This window comes from Xenia sp. Carnegie-2017, unplaced genomic scaffold (genome assembly GCF_021976095.1).
Source record: "Xenia sp. Carnegie-2017 unplaced genomic scaffold, XeniaSp_v1 HiC_scaffold_22, whole genome shotgun sequence".
Classification (NCBI taxonomy): domain Eukaryota; kingdom Metazoa; phylum Cnidaria; class Anthozoa; order Malacalcyonacea; family Xeniidae; genus Xenia; species Xenia sp. Carnegie-2017.
In genome coordinates, this window is record NW_025813485.1 from 16,354,973 (window position 1) to 16,375,460 (window position 20,488).

Below are 20,488 nucleotides of genomic sequence, written 5' to 3' on the forward strand. Positions count from 1 at the left end.
AAAAACTAGGGTCATCAAGGCCTGGATCCATTCGTAAAATAAGCATAAGCGAGAAAACTTTAGTTTTATTCTCGTGAGACTTGAAAAACAAAGAAGGGGAATTTTATTTTATTCATTGCATTATAGTTTATTAGCATTACTTATTGTTTTGTTTATGTTTGTGGTTATGTCAAACTTTCTTCAATTTTTAAATTAATACTTTTACTGTGGTATTTCCAATTTTCCATTCATGAGTATTTGCAAGACAGTTCAAACAAAGGACAACACAACTCCTTTTCAAATACAACCATCATTTCAGAAAGTCAGTTTTGAACCAAATATTTAAAAAGACCATAATCTACGGATAAGAATCGCAGAAGATAAAGAGGAAAGATGACAGCACAGTTAATGATATCACAAAAACTCTTTTTATAAAACAGATAAACAAAACAAAAACTATGACGTTTAACATACATTCTAAAATATTTGATCAAAATGCCACATTAAAGTACCAAGAAATATCTGTATGAAATACAGACGATATCACCATTATTCTTTATTTCTAGACTATACAAAGTCTTTATCAAGATGTTTCAAATGGAAGAAATAGTTTATCTTTCGACACAAAACATCCTTCCTCACCATCGATGTCAATTCTTCCTGGACTGACCAGCAGAGAATTATACCTCTATGAAATAATGCTTCCATTTTATAATTCAAAGTCCATTTGTATATCCAACTACCGACGTTAACAGCAGTTGAACGATTTGGGAATAAAGGGATGTGTTGCCAGCATGTTAACTGTCTAGCTCTTTTATACCATTGAATAATGTTATAGAATTTAGCAAGAATCAGTTAACATGTATGTTGATATTAATATGGAGGTGCTTCTTGTGAACGTTCAAATGTTGGTATCTTTCACGTAACATCTTACAGTCAATTTATAATTGACTTATTAAAGTTACAAAAAGAAATTGCAATGCGCTGGCAGAGTATTGCAAAATCTTAAAATTGTATTTAATCTACTTAAACTTGAAGTGTTATCGTATCGGTCAAACTGTCGGCTTTAAATATTCAGTCACTTTTTATTTATGACTGGCATTGTTATAACATTGAGGGATGTTATAGCAGTGTTTTATTGCAGTTAAAACAGAGTGAAAACGAACATTTTCTGATAAAGTTATTTCAAATATCAGACAGCAATTTCATGTTGACATCAAAGTAAGCCTTCGCTGTAAATATTTGCAGTTTACAGCTGTTTTTTGCCAATCATTGTAATACGAGTTTCGACAAAAATTTTAACAGATCTTCTGCAAACACTGGTTTTACGAAATACATGAACTTCAACAGTTTATCATTGTATTTTATTATTATTCGATTACAGTTTTTCTCACATGGCAACAGTTGGAGATTAGCACTGCGGTATGTGTTTGTTTGTTTCTTCGTTTGTTTGTTTGTTTCGTCAAACCACTAACTTGATGTTTAGTATCTTTTAGATGCGGAGGACAAGACGATGCAAGAAGTGGTATTCAGGGCTGTAAGTGTTTCCATCATTCATTAAATTTAAAAATTTTGTTGCTTGTGTCTATTTTAGAACGGCGTACACGTTGCCTTATCATGGTCATTTAACGTTTCTTACGGTAAGTGTAACCGATTATTTTACTCGTATTTAGACTAAGTACTATCATTTAAAGAAAACATATTTTAGAAAGACAAAATCTTTCACTTCAACTCAGTGTTTGCAGATGATCAATTGAAGGTTTTGATTTTGCCAAAAGTATGAATATCCACAGAAAATTGTATCTAAACACACTAATACACAAAAATGTACATAATTGAGTATTTGCAATTTCTAACTAAGTTAGAGAGTTCCCTCGCTCTCTAATTTAGGAGGAAGTTATTCAAAAACGTCCACGTATTCCAAAATAGACTTCTGCCACCTATTTTGGAATACTTTTGCACCAAATTTCATTTCACTTGATAATCTTAGCACATTTTGTAATTAAAGTAAAATCCTGCATATGTAATACAAAGTGTGCTTAAGTTAAGTTAAGACTGCATTGAAATGAGAACCAAGTTCTCAAAACATGCATTAAGTATTTCAAATAAATATAAATTTTCTTACTATTGGTTCATTCTTGGAGGTTGGGTGGTTGTGGAGGATGTTGAATTTTATGGAAACTTTTGTTTAATACAGTGCTGATTTCTGTTCATTATAGTCAGTTATTTTTGATATGATTCACGTTTTTACTTCATGTAGTTTAGGTAGCATCTAGCTATAATACTTATGATTGTATATATATATTAGATTTGTAGGACAAAACCTAGCATAAGTATTATAATATTGGCAAGGCCACCCACTTGTACGTACGTACCTGTATTTTTCAAGTTGCAAAGTGGAAAAAATAGGTACGTACATGGGGGAAGCGTAGCAGAAAGGAATTTCAAATGTTATAAAGTGTGTACAAAAAAGTGAACCGAACATAAATATTTAATGTTGCACTTGATACTGTGTTTAACGCTTACATTGTAATTTAGCTCTTTAGCTTTCCAATTATTTTTTTCATTACATTATAATATAATCAGATTTAATCGAGTTCCCTTAGAATAAAATTTAAATTCCATTTTTCCGCCGCTGGGAATTGAGTGCAGTTAAAAGGTTTCACTTCCAGTTGAGACAATGGAGAAATAAGAGATGTTTACTGGGTTTGCACAGGCTTATGCAAACCGAGGAGATATTTGCGAGAAGTCGAGAGCAGATCAGCGTAAACACGAGATCGATCACCACACGAGTTTTATCGTTTTTGCTTTATATAAAACAACGGGTTTTTCCATGTATTATATCATAATTCATGATTCATACGCTAAACAATCTTAAACTGATAGTATTCACCATTCCCAATGAGGGAAAAAAGCAACTTTGACTTGTAATTTTTTGTGTAACACCGTACGTGGGACTCGATCATTTCTGCTGATTGTCATGAAATCAACAACATATCACTAGAAAGCTAAAAAACTCCTTCAATAATACGAACGTAAAACAAAATATCTAATGTACGACACGATTGTTAGTCACAGTTCGATTCACTCAGTTTATTTTATACAGACTACCCACAAAAAAACATTGACATAGCCCTTGCACAGGCGTTTCAATATCTTTATGAAAAGTGACCGATTTTGCTACACACAATTTGCGCTCAAGAGTCATCTGAAAGTTTCATAACAACGATGCACGTCATGGATTGCATGTCCATATTGCAGATGCAGGAAAATGTGAAAGTCACGAGGGGTAGCTTGTAAGAGGAGAAGATTATTAAAATCTAAAAACCTCCGACAATGAAAACCTCGCATCATTCTTTACGTCAAAAAAATTCCTAATTTTTCAACACATCTTCATATTATATGCTCATAAAAAAAATACTATAGAAATTCATGCAAAAAAATATCCTATTTATTTAAACCATCGGTTTCTATTTAATTCATTGTTACCAATTCTAAAAAATCATTAAATTATTGTAGACATCAATTCCATATGCAGTATATATTCTAAACCATAACAACAGCTTTCCCAAAGTTTCCGCCTGTAAACAACTCAATAAATGCTTTTGGAAGATTTTCAAATCCTTTCGTAACATGTTCTTTTATCTTGATTTTACCCTGAAATACATAATTTTCGAGGCGATTGTCAATTGCTCAGTTTGTGAAAAGCCAGCTAGCAATACAAAGATCCGTAGCAATATTTCTCTATCGATGACTCACCTCCTTTATCCATTTAACAAGTTCAATTCTTCCTGAAGGCCATTCCTCAAAATATTTGTGGACGTGCAGACCTTGAATTTTTATGCGATTCTTAATAAGAGGCATCATAAACTCTTCAACTGTAAAAAGATTTAAGAAAAGAAAGACAATCGCTTGATTGTTTGAAAAGATAACTTGTTATAAAATTATCATTTTGTTTACTGATATTTAAAAATACTTAAATCTTCATACTAAAAACAGGTTCTGTAGAGTTGTATTGTGAAATAGCTCCACAAACTGCTGCTCTACCATCCATTCTCAACAGCTTTATCACCTTGGAGAATTCTGGGCCACCAACCTGAATGTTATAAATGAATCTTAAAACTATCTAAATCGACTGCATGGTTTCCTAATCACAAATGATAAAACTAACATTTTCAAAAAACATATCAATTCCATCAGGACAAAGTTTCTTAAGTTCATCTTCAACTGATGTTACAGTCTTGTAATTAAATGCTTCATCAAAACCTAGACTTTTAAGAAAAGCAACTTTTTCATCTGAACCAGCACTACCAATAACACGACATCCTTTAATTTTTGCAATTTGACCAACAATTGAACCAACTGCTCCAGCTGCACTGTTAACATAAAGTGTTTCACCTTCTTTTGGTTCGAGGACATTCAAAACTCCAAAATAGGCTGTTAAACTAAGAAAGAGTAAGTATTGTTTCAATGTTATTTTTTATTTGGAGTACACCAACCTGACTATGGACATAATAACGACATGAAATTTGTTTGTTTTAGGTAAGCTGTCAGTAAAAACTCCAAAGGACAATGTTAAAACATGGACAACATGAGCTGACTATTAAATTTAATTCATTAAATTTTCATTTTGTTTTGCGATGTAAATATGCCTCTGGGAATTTTCCAAGATGTAACAAAACATGATTCACTAGTTTGCATGGTTTAGAATAGCACCATAGTTGAGAAGATACCAAATATGTTATCAGCATCAAGGGCTAATCCTAAATGTAGAATGTGTTAAATATGGGAGCTACAAATACAGTGCTGATAGCTACGAGAGCACTGTACTATTTTATGGTGTCAATTATTCTTCACATAAGATTTCGCCAAGTTTAAAACAACCGGGCTAGAACCTACAAAACAAAGAGGAGGTATATATATCCAAGCCATATAATTGATAAATGAAAAATTCTCAGTAAGTGTTGACTGTTTCATACTGATATAAAAAATACAGGCATCTTCAACATTTTGTAACCATGTTATTTGGTGTCTACATGTTGCATATGCTTACCCAGGCATCCCTGCTGCTCCAAGGCCAGCAGATGCAGAAAGATCTTGAAGATAATCCATTTTTGTAAGATTCTTTCCTTGTATGACTGCATGAGTTGTCCAACCAAAAGGCCCACACACAAGAGTGCCATTTGAAAAGGATTCATGTTTGCTGTCAATCACGCTAAAACATATGTAATAAAGGTAGACATGAATTTACACAGAAAATGAAAAATCTTTAACACCTACTGTCCAGCAACAAAGAAATTCATCATTACATCGCCTTCTTTTAAATTCTCAACAGCATAAGGCCTAAATTATCATCATTTTATAAATAAATGACAGCAATTAACAATAAACAAATATATAAAATTTACATTTCATAAGAGTATTTTTTACCTCATGTAAGGATCCAGGCTAAGACATTGAACTTTCACCAAAACATCTACATAAATAGCATAACATGAATCATATATTGAAAATGAAGAATAAGCTAGATTAGCATTGCATTTTACAGTGAGTAAATTATTCTCATAAATTAACTTAAAGCTGGAGAGTAAAAGCTCATTTCCATACAGAAAGTCTTTATGCTGTCATGCATTAGTCCAGTGGCATTACTATCAAACCTAAATAGTCCTGCTAAGCAAATTTACTGAGTTCATATTCTGCCATAAATGATGAGAAGGTGTGAATGGGTACCACTGCAATGACAGCAATATTTGTATGTTTATAGTGAAATATATATAATTTGAAATGCATCCGACATTTTGGCATTCTGAGTATGGAAAGCAAAGATAAAACATTTTACATTTTGGCACTGTTTTAGAAAGGCAATAAAAATTACAAAGGTTTGGGATAAGCTACGCGTGTCGCCAATTAAAATTTATAAATGAATCAACAAATGTACGTGCACAAAATTACATGTAGATCGAATATGAAATAATGATAACTATCAAAACAGTTGTTTCTATGGTACATACGGCATACCTCCATCTTTGAGAGGAGGTAATTCTTCTTCGACAAGTTCCAAATCAGTCAGTTTGGGAAGTCCTTCAAACTTGTGAGCGTAAATATATTTCTTTCCTTTCATGTTTTAAAATTTACACTAGATAAAATTGAAAACGTTTTAGGACAAGCTTTGAGATTGAAATAGTTAAGTTTCACTCTCCCCCAATTCCCTTGAAATAAAGAAGGATCTACTGTCCCGGTTTATGATAAAACTATTTTACAGTCAACATTCCACAGTCCATACTCCAGTTCCATGACGGTTGGGCATGTACCACTGTACCACATACAACCCACTGATATGTATATTAGACTGGATAACGCATCTCTTGCGAAAATTGAAGCCGGAAGATCGATAATTTGCTATATTTTTGTATTACAAAAACACAGTTTTCGCGTTTTTATTCCTTTACAAACTTCTGATTACGGCAAAATTTTTATGACATGTAGAGGAAAACCGGTAGAGAGTTTCAACCCTGAAGCTCTGTTTTTTTGGCTTTATAACGACTGAAAAATAAGATGGCAAGTTGTATTGAAATTTGAAAGTTGAAGGTGACGATGACAATTTCAGCCGTGCGAAGCATTTTTAGAAGATGAATACTTAAATTACAAATTTACAACAAAGTAAGAACAAAGGTATTCATATCTTCAACATATTCATCGATATTGAAGTTGTTCACATAGGAACTGGTTGAAAACTTTGCTTCGCTTAATGACAACAGAGGTACTTTAATTCGCATATTTTGATGATGTACATCTCGTAGAGTTTGATGATACCGTTTTCAACTTACTATTGTTCATCAAAATGTTTTTCTGATTATTTTACTATGTCGATTTGTTTTGTTTCTTCACTGATATAATAAAGACGTAATTTGAAATTATTATGATATTAGCGATGTGAATAACAAAGTGTTGTTAAATAAGTAAATTTGTAGCAATTGTTAGGTTTTGTGATGTAGCCATCTACCTTCTTTAGTACATATTGACTTACACCAACAAATAGAGATATTACAGATAACTGTTATGGTCTACGATCTATCTTAAAAATGGTTAAACTACTTCTATTTATACAAGATATTACGTATGGATATATTTGTTTCTTTACTAAATATGGTTAATTTACAATCAACGGATAGCTATTAGGAACTATAAAAAATATTGTGATTATTGCACATGAGTATCTCTTAAAATAATCATTTAGTTAGTTACACTTGACTTAATTATTTACTAATTACAGGAAGAATAGGAGAGCATATCTTAACAGCAATCTTCCATAAACGTCATTGCAGATGAAATTTTGGTAGCAGTAGTAGGATTCTGTAATATTTCTACATTTTTTAAGAAGCAGCATCATCATATAATCTCCAGTTTGTTTCAAAACAATGCAGGTCGACCTTGTACCATCTCAATTTTCTGCCATATAAAGCCAAGAAGACAAACTTTTTAGGATTAAAATATCTTTGCCGGTTGTTCTGTCCCTTTCACAAAAATTTTGCTCGAATCAAAAGTTTATAGAGCAAATAAAAACGCAAAACTGTGTAATACAAAAGTAATACAAAAGTAATACTTGTAATACAAAAGTATAGTAAAGTGGACCGATACCCCCCACGAAGGTCATAATCAGATGAGCCAACTTCCGTCTTCAATTACTATATTTTATACATGAATGCGTTATCCACTTGATCACCATAGTTTTTTACCAAAGTACTTAATGCATGCATTTTTGACCAATAGGAACGATGAAAAGACCAGTTATCTTTAAATATGCATCAGTGAGTTGCCCAGCGAACAGAGTGAAGTGGTCCTGCTAATTTTCCTTATTTTTTTTAAACGGTGACGTTGAGTCATTTCATCTATCTTATAATATACAATACCTTATAACATGAAAGGAAAGAAATATATTTACGCTCACAAGTTCCATAAACTGCCAACAGTGAGTGACTTGGAACTTGTTGAAGAAGAATTACCTGCCCTTAACGATGGAGGTATGTTATATTTAAAATGCCTTTGTGAAGCACTAGTAATTGTTTACTTTACTTCAGTAAACAGGTTTATTAGGATGCGTTAAACAGCTTCAAATAAGGGAGTATGGCTCTAAATCATGCAGGCTGTAGGGAATACTGCTGTCCTCCCATTCATTTAAAATTTCAGCTAGTCAAAACATTTTTGTGAAGACACTTCAAATTCTCGCTCGCGACGCTCTAACGTTTGCATCCACAAAACACCTGACAACAATAAGACATATTGATTATGTATTCAGTTGGAGTTGATTTGAAGTGTACTTGAAAGACAGCACCTTGAAAACACCTTGCAACGCATATATTCCTCATATTAAACAGTCTAAAGGCTTGAATAACTCACACATTTCTTAAACACAATCAGAGGCGTTGTAGCAATTTTCTCCTTTGCGCGTTAGCACAAATCAGTTATGCGTCTGCCGATTCGTTTTTGGGACTGTATACTATTCTACTGTACGCGCAGATGACACACAATTCTCAATTTTACTCAATATAGCTATTCCACATCGCGGATAATCTTAAACATTTCAAGCTTTTACATTCACAGCAGCGACAGAAGAACCCTGACTTTCAACGTGTCATAGCTAATAAATGTTTGTAAATGTAGATCGTCCAGGTTGGTATAGTCTAGGTTGGAGAAGGACTGTTTTTGTTGTTGTTAACTGACGTTTCGACAACCTTAGCGGTAGTCATCTTCTGAGTCAAACGAGGAGAACGTCAGGTTAGCCGTATTTGTTATATGGTTCTTACGTCATTGTATTGTGTGTACAGGAAATGTGTGGGTGTCAATTGTGTACTTGTGTAAGCCGTTGTCTATAGTCCCAGTCAGTGTTGTGCTTTGTGATTCGGTGATGTTCGGCAATGTGATTTGTTTTGTCTTGTTTCTTAGTAGCTCGTTTGTGTTCAGTAAGTCTTATGTTTAAGTTCCTGCCTGTTTCCCCGATATAGGAGGCGTGGCAGTCGGAGCAGTTTATTTTGTAAACTGCACCTTGTCGTTCGTTGGGTTGTTCTTTGTCCTTTATGTTCGTTAGTACTTGTTGTAACGTTGTGACATAAGTTTAACATAAGTTCCTATTTCCATTGTTTCATTAGTTCCTAGTATCAAACAATTATCTTTTACTTATTTACTTAAGTTCCGACAGGCATAAATCCTGGAAGGGTTGATGAGGGGTGGCTCACTCCCAAAAAATATATATTATGATTTTTTTATGAAGCACTAAATTTTTCAGCAAAGTGTAAGGTCAAACATTAATGACAAAAATTTCAAAACAATTTTATATAAAACATTGTTTTTGCTATAACAACATTTGCTGGTCAAAAAAGGCAATCATTGGAATGATAGCAATTCCAATAATGCATTGATAACGTTCAATAGAGACAAAGTTACGTTTACTGCTTCAGTTTTCATGTTCAATAACAGCATCTTGTTATGTCTATATGACGCATTTTTTTACATCCACAAGACAAGCTGTCACATATGTGTGTAATGAAAAAATGCTCTGCTTTTCAGGAGATTATGAATAAATTGCATTAATGCATTAATGACATCACATATGGGCTCTCGCACTAGTTTTTTTAATGTCACATTCACGACAATAATCATCGATCTTGAGCTCCCAAAATGCTCGAAGATTAAATTTTCCAATTATGTTGCCAATTTGTTTAAAATCTTTTAAACTATTTGCATAGCATGATGGCAAAAACACAATAAAAGCCCTTAAAATCGTCGATACATGCTGTATAATGCTGTATTCATATAGACAACTTCACCACGCTCTTTGGTCGGAAAAATTAATGCCACGCCCTTTTGTTGTACAAGTTGACTCCCTACACCCCCACCAATCTTGATACCCAAGTTACGCCACTGAACACCTTCTGCAAACACATAAAAAGTTATAATTTGCTTTATATTTAAAGCCTGGAAATAGATAAATATATACACAGAAGTGGCACCTGGCTCCACTGCAGTCTGGTCTAGTAATATAGCAGTATTTTCATAGTGTAATTTTTCCCTATTTTTCTTACTTGCTTTTATCAAAAATGAACAATGTTTTTGAGTGCGATATATGTAGCTGCGTCAGATAAGGTTTGCTCATGTTTTAAGTTAAAAATTTGATAAACTATCAGACTGTTGTTATTGTGAATAATGATCATGTATTGTTTCTATATATAGAAGTTCTAGTTGAAGTAGAATGTCTCAGCTTGGATCCTTACATGAGGTGAAATAGCTACAAATTTATTGAATTTTAGACATTATAAGGTTTATCGTATTTATTTCATATTTTTCAGACCATTTGCTGATGCCTTAAAAGAAGGGGATGTTTTGACGAATTTTTTTGTAGCTGGACAGTAAGTATGAATTATCTCTTAATGATTTATATGCATAAAGTTTATTCGTGTGTAACAACCAATGGTTACTACGTAAGAACCAGTGACGTAGCTTACACGTGGTTAACTTGTGTGTTACAATATAGCAACCAGTGATGTAGCTTACACGTGGTTAACTTGTATATTACAACATAACAACCAATGATGTAGCTTACACATGGTTAACTTGTATATTACAACATAACAACCAGTGACGTAGCTTACACGTGGTTAACTTGTATGTTACAATATAGCAACCAGTGACGTTAACTTGTATGTTACAATATAGCAACCAGTGACACATGCAGTGCTTACTCACAATAACAATCGATTTCTAATGAAATTTTTAATGAAAATTGCGAATCGGGAACCCAAACCTGCAGACTGACACTGGCTACGTTGTAACATGTTAAAATTTGGGTGACCACTCGACCTCATTTGTAAAAATCATCATCAATGAAGATTGCATTCATTATAGTTGTTTAAGCAGTTACAAGCATTTTTATAACATATGTCAATCCAGATCCACAAAACGTGACCTCAGGCTCATATGATGCGAAAATAAAAGCTCCTTTGGTAGCTGTCTGTGTTATAAAAAATGTGAACTTAAAAAATCATATTGTGCACAGCATAACACTTTCTTGCTTATTTCATTGTTACTAAAGTACTCTTCATGCTCTTTAGTGTTATACAGAGTAAAGATAGCTGCTTTCCAAATGGAACTCGTGTAGTTGGTCCCATGGATTGTAGGTCTCATGCAGTCATATCTGGCAAGAAATTAACAAAAATGGATTTTCTTCAAGATCTTCCTACCTCTGTTGGTCTTGGAGCAGCTGGGATGCCAGGGTATAAATTAACACAAAGAAATTTGTGATAACTTTTGTTCATAAGCCTCTAGCGTTTTCATAAGTATGAAGTAAGGAAACGCATTTTTTATTCAATCCGGCGACAGTCTTAAAACAATTTTACGAGCGTTTATTCTAGATTGTAGGTGGTGAATCAGTCAAGGGTTGATGAAAATAAATTGCAACTCTCATTCTTGAATATTTTTGCTTTTAAAAGCAGTTTGATTAGTAAAGTTTTTTCTTCAGAAAAAGCACATTGTATAGATTTAAAATGCTGTTATGTATAGACACATATAAATGGAATGAGCAGAAATCTCAAAAATATTTGGTTTATAATGATTAATCATTACATAAATTACGTATAGATATACAGAAACGAACGTTCATAGTGTGAAAGTTAAACAGAACTAACCAGCAGTGGTTTTGTATCACGAATATTTTTGTTATAGATTAACTGCATATATTTGTTTAATGAATGTCCTCGAACCAAAAGAAGGTGAAACACTTTATGTTAACAGTGCAGCTGGAGCAGTTGGTTCAATTGTTGGTCAAATTGCAAGATTAAAGGATGTCGTGTTATTGGTAGTGCTGGTTCAGATGAAAAAGTTGCTTTTCTTAAAAGTCTAGGTTTTGATGAAGCATTTAATTACAAGACTGTAACATCAGTTGAAGATGAACTTAAGAAACTTTGTCCTGATGGAATTGATATGTTTTTTGAAAATGTTTGTTCTAGTTTACTTCATTTCAAATCTTTGAAACGACAATGCACAAATATACCTTTAACTAGATATTTTTTATAATTAGGTGGGTGGTCCAGGCTTTTCAAAGATAATAAAATTGATGAAACAGTTTGGTCGTGTAGCAGTAGTTGGATCTGTTTCTACATATAACACCAACGAGCCTGTACTTAGTACGTTATCTAATACTGAAGTTTCTGATTATTGCCTCCATCATGTTAATCATTGTCAGCTTTTTTCGCTCAATTTTTTAAATTTTTTTTACAGTTGAAGAGTTTTTATGGCAGATGATTAAGAGCGTAGTAAAAATTCAAGCCTTCAATATTTTTACGTGTCAGTCAGAATGGTCAGCAAGAAGTGTAGAATTGGTCAAGTGGATCAAAGAGGTTATGAGACTTTAATAAATGATTATGAAGTACTCTGTCAAACTTAAATTTTTCCAGCTGAAAACAAACATAACTTACCTCGACTTAATTAAAATTAAAACAGGAAGCTGTTCTTTTTCTAAGCAATTACTCAATGACGAATTAAAAATGTGAAAATAGGCATGAAAAATAGTCTAACATTTGTTTGTGATGTTTTTTAGGGTAAAATAAAGGTCAAAGAACATGTCACAAAAGGATTTGAAAATCTTCCAAAAGCATTTGTTGAGTTGTTTACAGGCGGAAACTTTGGGAAAGCTGTTGTTATGGTTTAGACTATGTTATATGTATACTATTACTGGTCTTTACTAATGATTGTGATATTTACGTAAACATTGATTTATTCAAGGATTGTCAACAATAATATGGCAATAAACTTCCATCTTATTTTTTTATTTCTGCCGAAATGGCTAGCTATATATTCATTACTAACAAATCTAATGAAATTCCATTTTTTGCCTTGTACTAATCTGCAGTTTAATTAAAACAGCTTAGTATGTTTGACGAGACTCTAGTACTAGAAATTGTCGTACCATTTGACTGTTCATGGCATAAAAGTAAAAATGCAAGGTGTGTCATCGACAATATTGACCGTAATATGATTTCGGAGCTTATCATAGAACTAAAAATCTTATAATTCAATGAACCGAAACAGTCTTGCTGTCTCGCTCGCTCGCTCAAGGCTCGTTCGGTGACGTTGCAATAAACCAATATGGCGTCGGACGAAGATTCGAGTTCACGCTGTATGTTGAATTCATTTGAGAATGACGGTAGTTTTATGGAAGTTTATAAACAGAAATTGAAACAGCAAGAAGAAGACGCTAGTAAAAAGCAAGAGCCTCCTCGTAAAATTGAATCAGACAAGCGAAAAACAGCCAATTTATTGTTACAGGTGTGAGTTAAAATTTTGACACTCTGCATTGTACCAAAATTATGGAAAGAAAAGAATAAGAAATGACGAACAGCAGTTCCAGGTAACATACTGTTTGATGGATTGATTGAATCTAACAGATGTTAGTGAATCTGACTTTAGGGAAAGCGAAAAATCCCTGTAGGAAGAATGCCAGGATGTTCGAAACAACTGAATGCGAAGAAGAAAAAACAAGAAAAAGATAAAAAAAAGGTGAGAAAGATTTGATACATATCATGTGTGAGGATTTAGAGCGATTATATAATACCCGTCCATTTTTAAAGGCACCCTTAAAAATTTGAGGATACTGCATACATAGTAAAACATAACATTAAAGTTAAACTAAAAGATCATTTAGTTGACAATTGTTATTTGTCTAGTATCATTTAGTGGTCAATATAAAGAACTAAATATTAAGAACAAGGCATATTATAGGAGTGGGTAGTGAGTGGATGGGTATTCTTTAATCAAGTTGAAGACTCAGTCTTCAACTTTAATATAGTTGAAGAGCCATTTTTGACAGTTCTTCATCTTAAAATTGCAATGATGTATTTAAAAATAATATTTATCATTATCATATTGATGTGGGTTATTTTCATTTCCTCAATTATACATTTACCAGTATAGTATGTTTAAAAGTAATCATATGTTTGAGTGAGAAATTTCATTACACTTTTTAATATTGTGCACATACCTACTTGAATTGAGAGTAAACTTTTTAATCAGGGTTGTAAATCACCCATGTTTGTTGTCTTTTGCAGGAAGATGAAAACCCAGAAGAACAAACTGATGAAAAATCAAACGCATGGAAAGCTTACATGGAAGAAGTCAAAAAATACAAAGAAATGTCATGTACAGATGATTCAGAACGAAATAGACCATTAGTAAAATGATGTTATTTTCATTATATGAAAAGCAAGTTAATTGTAATGTCAAGTTGTGATTTTTTGACAAACTTCACTCTGTAATTTCTATTATATTATGTAAACTAGTATAGAACTTTCTACTGAAAAATAGAATGTTATGGTATCATGGAGTTTTTGTTGGAGAACTCTGTTGACACAGAATAAGGTGGTACAGAATAGCAAGAAAAATGGATCTACTGTTTATTGAAACAATGATTTGTATTTATGTATTGCCTAATACAGACACCAAAGTAGTATTGAATCGAAACTGAGATTAATTTTCAATAACTGTACAAGCTTGAAACTATTTAGGTAAGGTTAAGGCTATAAATTTATCATAACAACCCAAAATTGACTTTGCATATCAGAAAGTTGTCGTATCAGTCAAACCACAGTATAGAGAACATACAGTAGAGCCACTCCATTGAATTTTTTCGTGCCACGCATATCTTATTATGCATGTGATTAACATATTGGCAGCCAGTAAATTGCATTGTGTGACCAATAGGATTGACGATATGGCAAACGCAGCCAGTGCAGAGCGAAGTGGCCCAACTGTATATTCCTATACTATGGTCAGAGTCAAGTTACCAAAATTGATCATATTTATTTCGTGCCTGACGTCATCAAGCGGACGTCACAGACATTGGCGAAAATGGCGTGATGTGGATCATTGAGTCACACACGTAAGCTGCATTATCTGTCTTTTGTTTGGAATGCCGTAGGTTGAAGTGGAGATAAATTATTGAAAATTGATTGTAATATTTCATAACGACACAGTAATAATAGTTTACGACAAGGCTGTGTGATTCATTCAGTAAATAACACATTTCCCTGAAGTTGCCTAAAAGGCTGTAATGGGCTGTAAAGCCTGAATTTCATTTCAAGATTGGTGAAATACTGAAATGATACAACAAATAAATTGAGTTTTTAAATTGATTTGACGAGTTGGTGCAGTAACTCAGGATCTGTCCAGTATTTGGTCAATTTTGCAGGTTATTTTAAGTTTATTGAATTTCACGTTTTAATGCACTTTTCCATTATTATAGTGTCTCAGTCGATTGCACACCTCGACTGCGGGAGATTTTTTTGCCACTGAAATCAATATTATAAATTACCAACAATATTATAGCAATACCAACGAACAAAACCGTGCAAACTGCAAAATCTTGATTTCTTTTAAACGGCATGACCTGCTTTACTCAACTGTAAACTTGGAAGATATAGACATTAGCTCCTATCGGTTGCTATCAATGAACGAATCTAAATTCATTGCAAATATGTGAAGATCAACAAGTTGTTTTTTGATCAAATGACTGCGAGGGACACACAAGAAAGTGCTTAGAGACAGTGAACCTTCAAGAAATCTGTAGATATGTATTTATTTTTAGATGACTGCAATTCGCAAAGATGGACCTTATTCATGGTTTTATCTGGCAATAACTCTTGTTGCTTCATTTTTCTTTATTGGTCTTACAGATTCAATTGGGATTTTGGTTGCTGTATTTATTGAACGTTTGAATGAAACAAATGCCAAAGGAGGTTTAAACAAATAGTATTGTAACTTTACTTTGTAATTCACTGTTGATTGGGACCTTTAGTAGACAATTAAGAATAACTCATAGTTATTTGTGAATAGGTTTTGGGAGAAGTGTTTAGGTTATGTTTGTGTGTGTGTGTGTGGGTGGGGGTGCAGTTGATAATCTGTCAACAAATTAAATTTTTTCTATTATTTTTAGGATGGATTGGATCAATGATTTATTTTCTAGCTATGGGATTATCTCCTTTGGTAGTTTATGTCCACGAACGCATTTCATTTCGTTGGTGCATGTTCATTGCAAGCTTGTTGTTTTGTTTCTCTATGTCTATTACGCCATTCCTAAACAATTTTTATCTTGTCCTTTTTGGTTTTTCTGTTCCTTTTGGTTTGTCTATAAGTTTTGTGTCAACTTTATCTGTTGTCACTCAGCGAGAATATTTCAACAAACACTTTGGTCTGGCTGTTGGTCTGCGGTACACTGCCAATGCTGTTGGTACAATTGTGTTGTCATTTATTTTGCCAATAATTCTTTCAGATCTTGGATATAAGATGACATTTCTCTCTCTATTAATCTTTTCTCCCGTTCCAATTGTTTTTGGTATGGTTGCTCGTCATCAAACAAGATCTTCTTCTGACAAAAACATCAGGGCATCAGTTTTCAGTCTTTGGAGAGAGTTTCTCCAAGACAAGTCTTTTGCATTGAATTTGATGGCAGTAGCGATTTACTTTCTAATTTGTTTTGTTCCACTGATTTACATGGTAAGTATAAAACTTAATGTTTTTTTCAAATGCAGTGGTGAAGTAGTCAGCCTGAAAATTTGGTTTGGCAATGTAAATTTTTTGTGTTCACTGTCAATACAATCGATTCTAAAAAATTGAATGATGGTAATTCCCTAAAATTTACACAACACAGCATTTTATTATACTTGACAAGACTTAAGCTTGCGTCACACGTGTAAATCGGGCATCAGGACAAATGAAAACAAAGAAAGACAGTCAACAAAGCATGTGACAAAAATACGCAAGAACGTAACATAAAAGCTGCTTTTTCACTAGCCACATAATGATAAGCCAAGTAAGGATAAAAGAATGCAATGATATGTGTGAGAATGCAATGATTATGTCATCGACATAAGCATGTTCACAAGCACAGCAATTTGACATTAGCGTAAAGTTGAAAAGAAAATTCCTTTTATTTTATTTTCCCCAACCTCTGGAAAATATGCTATAAATATTGCTTTGTTTCCTCGCTCATTTTTATATCGCTAGCGAAACATATGCTTAGGAAAAGACTTCAGCATAAATTAAAGAAGATTTAAAGGAAAATTCCAAAATCTTTGTATTTTTTAACGTCTAGAAAGAAAGAAAAAAAGTTGTGTTGATTTGTCATGCATGGCTATAGTTTACTCTTGTTAAGCGAACATTTATGTTAACTAAAGTGAGATTAAATTGAGATGAATTAAAAATCATGAGCTGTTTCACTAGCCTGAAAAAGAAGAGTAACTGCATATTAACTTTACATATTACATTCTCCTTTCAATATAGGTTCGTTACGGTGTAACGTTAGGTTATTCATTATCGAAAGCAAAATGGCTGCTAATAGTTAGAGGAATATCAACTGTGATAGCGCGATTTATATCTGGACGTGTTGGTGACATTGCTTTGAAACATGGTAAAGTCAAGCTTATCATGGAAGTTGTTGTAACATCCTTTGGTCTGTTGAACTTTGCTTGCTCTTTTATTCGTTCTTTTTACTTGTTGATTGGCTATATGGTATTAATTGGTATTGTCGAGGGAATCTGCTGGGTCTCATTGAGTCTTTTTGTTGTTGAAATTACCGGAGGTTATCATTATAATGAAGCATTCTCATTCCTATGCCTTGCTGGTGCAGTATTTACACTTGCCGGAACTCCTTTTTTAGGTATGATATGTACACTAGAAATAACAAAATTGAAAAATCAACATGTCAACTAGTCATGCCGTATTAAGTTGAAAGATTTATTGGAATATGTTTTTAAAAAGCACTATATATATTAGGCATTTCATATATACGATAACTTTTTTTTTATAGTAAACATGTTTCGGCATACTTATGCCATCTTCAGTACAAGGAATGATTATGATATCTACTTATCTATTTACAGTTACATTTATATTATTTAAGTGAGAGTGTATCGAATTGCTAGATGATGGAATTATTTAAAAGTTGAATATTGTGCTGATGTGATGTATAAAGAATATTGAGGTTCAGTTTGAGTTTTTTTATGTAGTGCGCTTCCTTTAGTTTTAAAGAGAAAGAAAAGTTAGCGCTGTCTAGGATGCAAAAACAAGAATGATTGTATTTGGTTTTACATTGTGATGAAGTGTGGAGGTGTTTGTAAATATGTGAGTTTTTGTCAGAATGTGTGTGCTTTTTGATGGGTGTGAAGATATGGTGAGTTGTCTTACCAATATAACGGGAATTACATCCCGCACATGAGAATTCGTATACTACGCATGATTTGAGTAAGGAGGGAATTGTGTCTTTAAACTAAAAATGTTTTTTATTTTAAAGGAGGAGTAAACAAGTTCAATGTATAGGTCAATACAAAAGCGTTTTGTTGAGTCTCGTTGTTTTTGTTGGGTAGTGTGTGAGTGGGAGTCAATATAAGGAAGTTTAAACTAGTGAGTGTTGGTTTTCGTTTCATTGGATTCATTTGATGTTAGTGCGTCTGGCTGTTTCTTGTCGTTGAAAGATTTGATAACTTTATCTATGAAAGGGAAGGGAACGAATTGCGTTTTAAAGTTTCAATTAGTGCGTTTAAGTCATTTTAGTAGCCGTTTGATGTATTGTTAATTTTGTAAATGCGTTCAAGGAGAGTTTTAATTAGTCCCGTTTTGTAATTGCCTGATGTAAAACTAAGAAAGTTCATTAGAAGTCCGGTGTGGGTTTTTTTGTGGAAGATTGAAGTTATGCATTTGTCCGAAGTTGTGTTTTTAGTGATGAGTATGTCTAAGAAGGATAACTTTTTGTTTTGTTTTTTCTCTATAGTGAAGGGAATATTTGTGTGTTGTAGATTTAAATAGTTAAGAAATAGTATGACATCGTTTTTCTTTGTTGAATGTACAGAAGATATCGTAGACGTAGCGTCTGTAAAATAGTACGTTCACATTTACACACGAGCACATTTACAAACACCTCCACACTTCACCACAATGTAAAACCAAACACAAACATTCTGACAAAAACTCACACATTTACAAACACCTGCACACTTCACCAGAATGTAAAACCAAAAACAATCATTCTGACAAAAACTCACACATTTACAAACACCTCCACACTTCACCACAATGTAAACCAAATACAATCATTCTGACAAAAACTCACACATTTACAAACACCTTCACACTTCACTACAATAAAACCAAACATTCTAAAACCACATTTACAAACACCTGCACACTTCACCAGAATGTAAAACCAAAAACAATCATTCTGACAAAAACTCACACATTTACAAACACCTCCACACTTCACCACAATTTAAACCAAATACAATCATTCTGACAAAAACTCACACATTTACAAACACCTTCACACTTCACCACAATGTAAACCAAATACAATCATTCTGACAAAAACTCACACATTTACAAACACCTTCACACTTCACCACAATGTAAAACCAAATACGATCATTCTTTTTTTCGCATCCTAGACACCGCTAACTCTTCTTTCTCTTTGAAACTAAAGGAAGCGCTCTACATAAAAAAAACTCAAACTGAACATCAATAAACAAATACATCACATCAGCACGATATTCAACTTGTAAATAATTCCATCATGTAGTAATTCGATACACTCTCACTTAAATAATATAAATATAACTGTAAATAGATATCATAATCATTCCTTGTACTGAAGATGGCATACGCATGCCAAAACATGTTTACTTTAAAGAAAATTGTCGTACACTTAGATTGCCTAAATTTTAAAAAGCGTTTTTAACAACAGTTATACTGCGAGTTACCAATCATCCATATTTCCCAAATTCTAATTAGTAAAACATCAAAATCAATCTTTAATGAACAATTTTGTTGCTAAATCTTTTTATTGACACCCTCGGAAAGTTTGATCGAAGTTTATGATCCAGGATTAAGTTGTGGGCATTACACCATCCAGCACAGGTGTTTTAGCCATGTTTTATATCAATTTAAAAGAAACGAGTTTCATTTTGCAATTTGCATCATTATTGCTTTGTGAAATATTATTTATTATGATTTACTTAACAAAATATCCTGGAAAGAATTTTTACTTGCCTTAATGAAAGTTTTTATTGTTTTTTAGGATGGATATTTGACGTAACAAATAACTTCAATTACGTATTTTATTCTGCAAGCGTGATCTGTTTACTTTCGTTTCTACTAATGGTGGCTAGCTCTAAGGTACATGTTGAAAATGAACTATCATTGCGTCAAAAAGGTCAACTTGAAAAACAAAACATGTTGCATTTGGATTGTGAAAACGTTGATGTTTTAGATGAAAATCCTGTAAAATTAGGGGCGAAACCTATGTATGAAACAACAGTATGACATTGGTAGCAGATTAACTCAAAGGAGTACATTGTTTTTTTAAAATTAAAATTATCGTTGGTGATAACCGTTTTTATGTCTTACTTTACACGGACACTCGGAGATTACATTACCCACCCAAGCTAGCGAGGCGAAAGACATTTACCTTATTACC

At 33.0% G+C, this 20,488-nt stretch overlaps 4 protein-coding genes across 5 annotated transcripts; 3 read left to right on the forward strand and 1 right to left on the reverse strand.

Moving 5' to 3' along the window:
• Positions 1-3,408: 3,408 nt before the first annotated feature.
• Positions 3,409-6,314, reverse strand: LOC124446817 (prostaglandin reductase 1-like). Its single transcript, XM_046997699.1, has 8 exons — positions 5,998-6,314; positions 5,410-5,455; positions 5,260-5,322; positions 5,033-5,194; positions 4,151-4,424; positions 3,970-4,075; positions 3,739-3,857; positions 3,409-3,636 (listed from the first exon to the last, which is right to left on the reverse strand). The coding sequence occupies exons 1-8, from the start codon at positions 6,098-6,100 to the stop codon at positions 3,526-3,528; spliced, it is 984 nt and encodes a 327-aa protein (XP_046853655.1). The 5' UTR covers positions 6,101-6,314; the 3' UTR covers positions 3,409-3,525.
• Positions 6,315-6,507: 193 nt separating this feature from the next.
• On the forward strand, positions 6,508-12,928 carry LOC124446548 (prostaglandin reductase 1-like). Its single transcript, XM_046997388.1, is given in 10 exon segments — positions 6,508-6,651; positions 7,750-8,000; positions 10,207-10,252; positions 10,323-10,382; positions 11,085-11,246; positions 11,695-11,798; positions 11,801-11,967; positions 12,050-12,155; positions 12,250-12,368; positions 12,569-12,928. Coding segments are annotated over 9 exon segments (978 nt in total). The 5' UTR covers positions 6,508-6,651; positions 7,750-7,897; the 3' UTR covers positions 12,680-12,928.
• On the forward strand, positions 12,889-14,487 carry LOC124446549 (telomerase RNA component interacting RNase-like). Its single transcript, XM_046997390.1, has 4 exons — positions 12,889-12,974; positions 13,060-13,296; positions 13,438-13,527; positions 14,076-14,487. Exons 2-4 carry the CDS (start codon positions 13,117-13,119, stop codon positions 14,205-14,207), a joined length of 402 nt encoding a protein of 133 aa, XP_046853346.1. The 5' UTR covers positions 12,889-12,974; positions 13,060-13,116; the 3' UTR covers positions 14,208-14,487.
• A 373-nt stretch (positions 14,488-14,860) lies between these two features.
• Positions 14,861-20,401, forward strand: LOC124445773 (monocarboxylate transporter 6-like). 2 transcript variants are annotated; one of them, XM_046996537.1, is made up of 5 exons: positions 14,861-15,214; positions 15,611-15,761; positions 15,959-16,518; positions 17,305-17,680; positions 20,090-20,401. In XM_046996537.1, the coding sequence occupies exons 2-5, from the start codon at positions 15,611-15,613 to the stop codon at positions 20,332-20,334; spliced, it is 1,332 nt and encodes a 443-aa protein (XP_046852493.1). In that variant the 5' UTR covers positions 14,861-15,214; the 3' UTR covers positions 20,335-20,401. The 2 variants fall into 2 exon arrangements, with proteins under 2 accessions (XP_046852493.1, XP_046852494.1); XM_046996538.1 differs by having other exon boundaries at positions 14,887-14,905.
• Positions 20,402-20,488: the final 87 nt, after the last annotated feature.

Coding starts and splice junctions, on each gene's coding strand:
- LOC124446817 (XM_046997699.1), bottom strand. CDS start 6,100: ATGAAAGGAAAGAAATATATTTACGCTCACAAGTTTGAAGGACTTCCC. Junction 5,456..5,997: donor ACCTCCTCTCAAAGATGGAG/GTATGCCGTATG, acceptor CTATTTATGTAG/ATGTTTTGGTGAAAGTTCAA. Junction 3,858..3,969: donor CTCTACAGAACCTGTTTTTA/GTATGAAGATTT, acceptor ATCTTTTTACAG/TTGAAGAGTTTATGATGCCT.
- LOC124445773 (XM_046996537.1), top strand. CDS start 15,611: ATGACTGCAATTCGCAAAGATGGACCTTATTCATGGTTTTATCTGGCA. Junction 15,762..15,958: donor TGAAACAAATGCCAAAGGAG/GTTTAAACAAAT, acceptor TATTATTTTTAG/GATGGATTGGATCAATGATT. Junction 17,681..20,089: donor TGCCGGAACTCCTTTTTTAG/GTATGATATGTA, acceptor ATTGTTTTTTAG/GATGGATATTTGACGTAACA.
- LOC124446549 (XM_046997390.1), top strand. CDS start 13,117: ATGGCGTCGGACGAAGATTCGAGTTCACGCTGTATGTTGAATTCATTT. Junction 13,297..13,437: donor CAGCCAATTTATTGTTACAG/GTGTGAGTTAAA, acceptor ATCTGACTTTAG/GGAAAGCGAAAAATCCCTGT. Junction 13,528..14,075: donor AAGAAAAAGATAAAAAAAAG/GTGAGAAAGATT, acceptor TGTCTTTTGCAG/GAAGATGAAAACCCAGAAGA.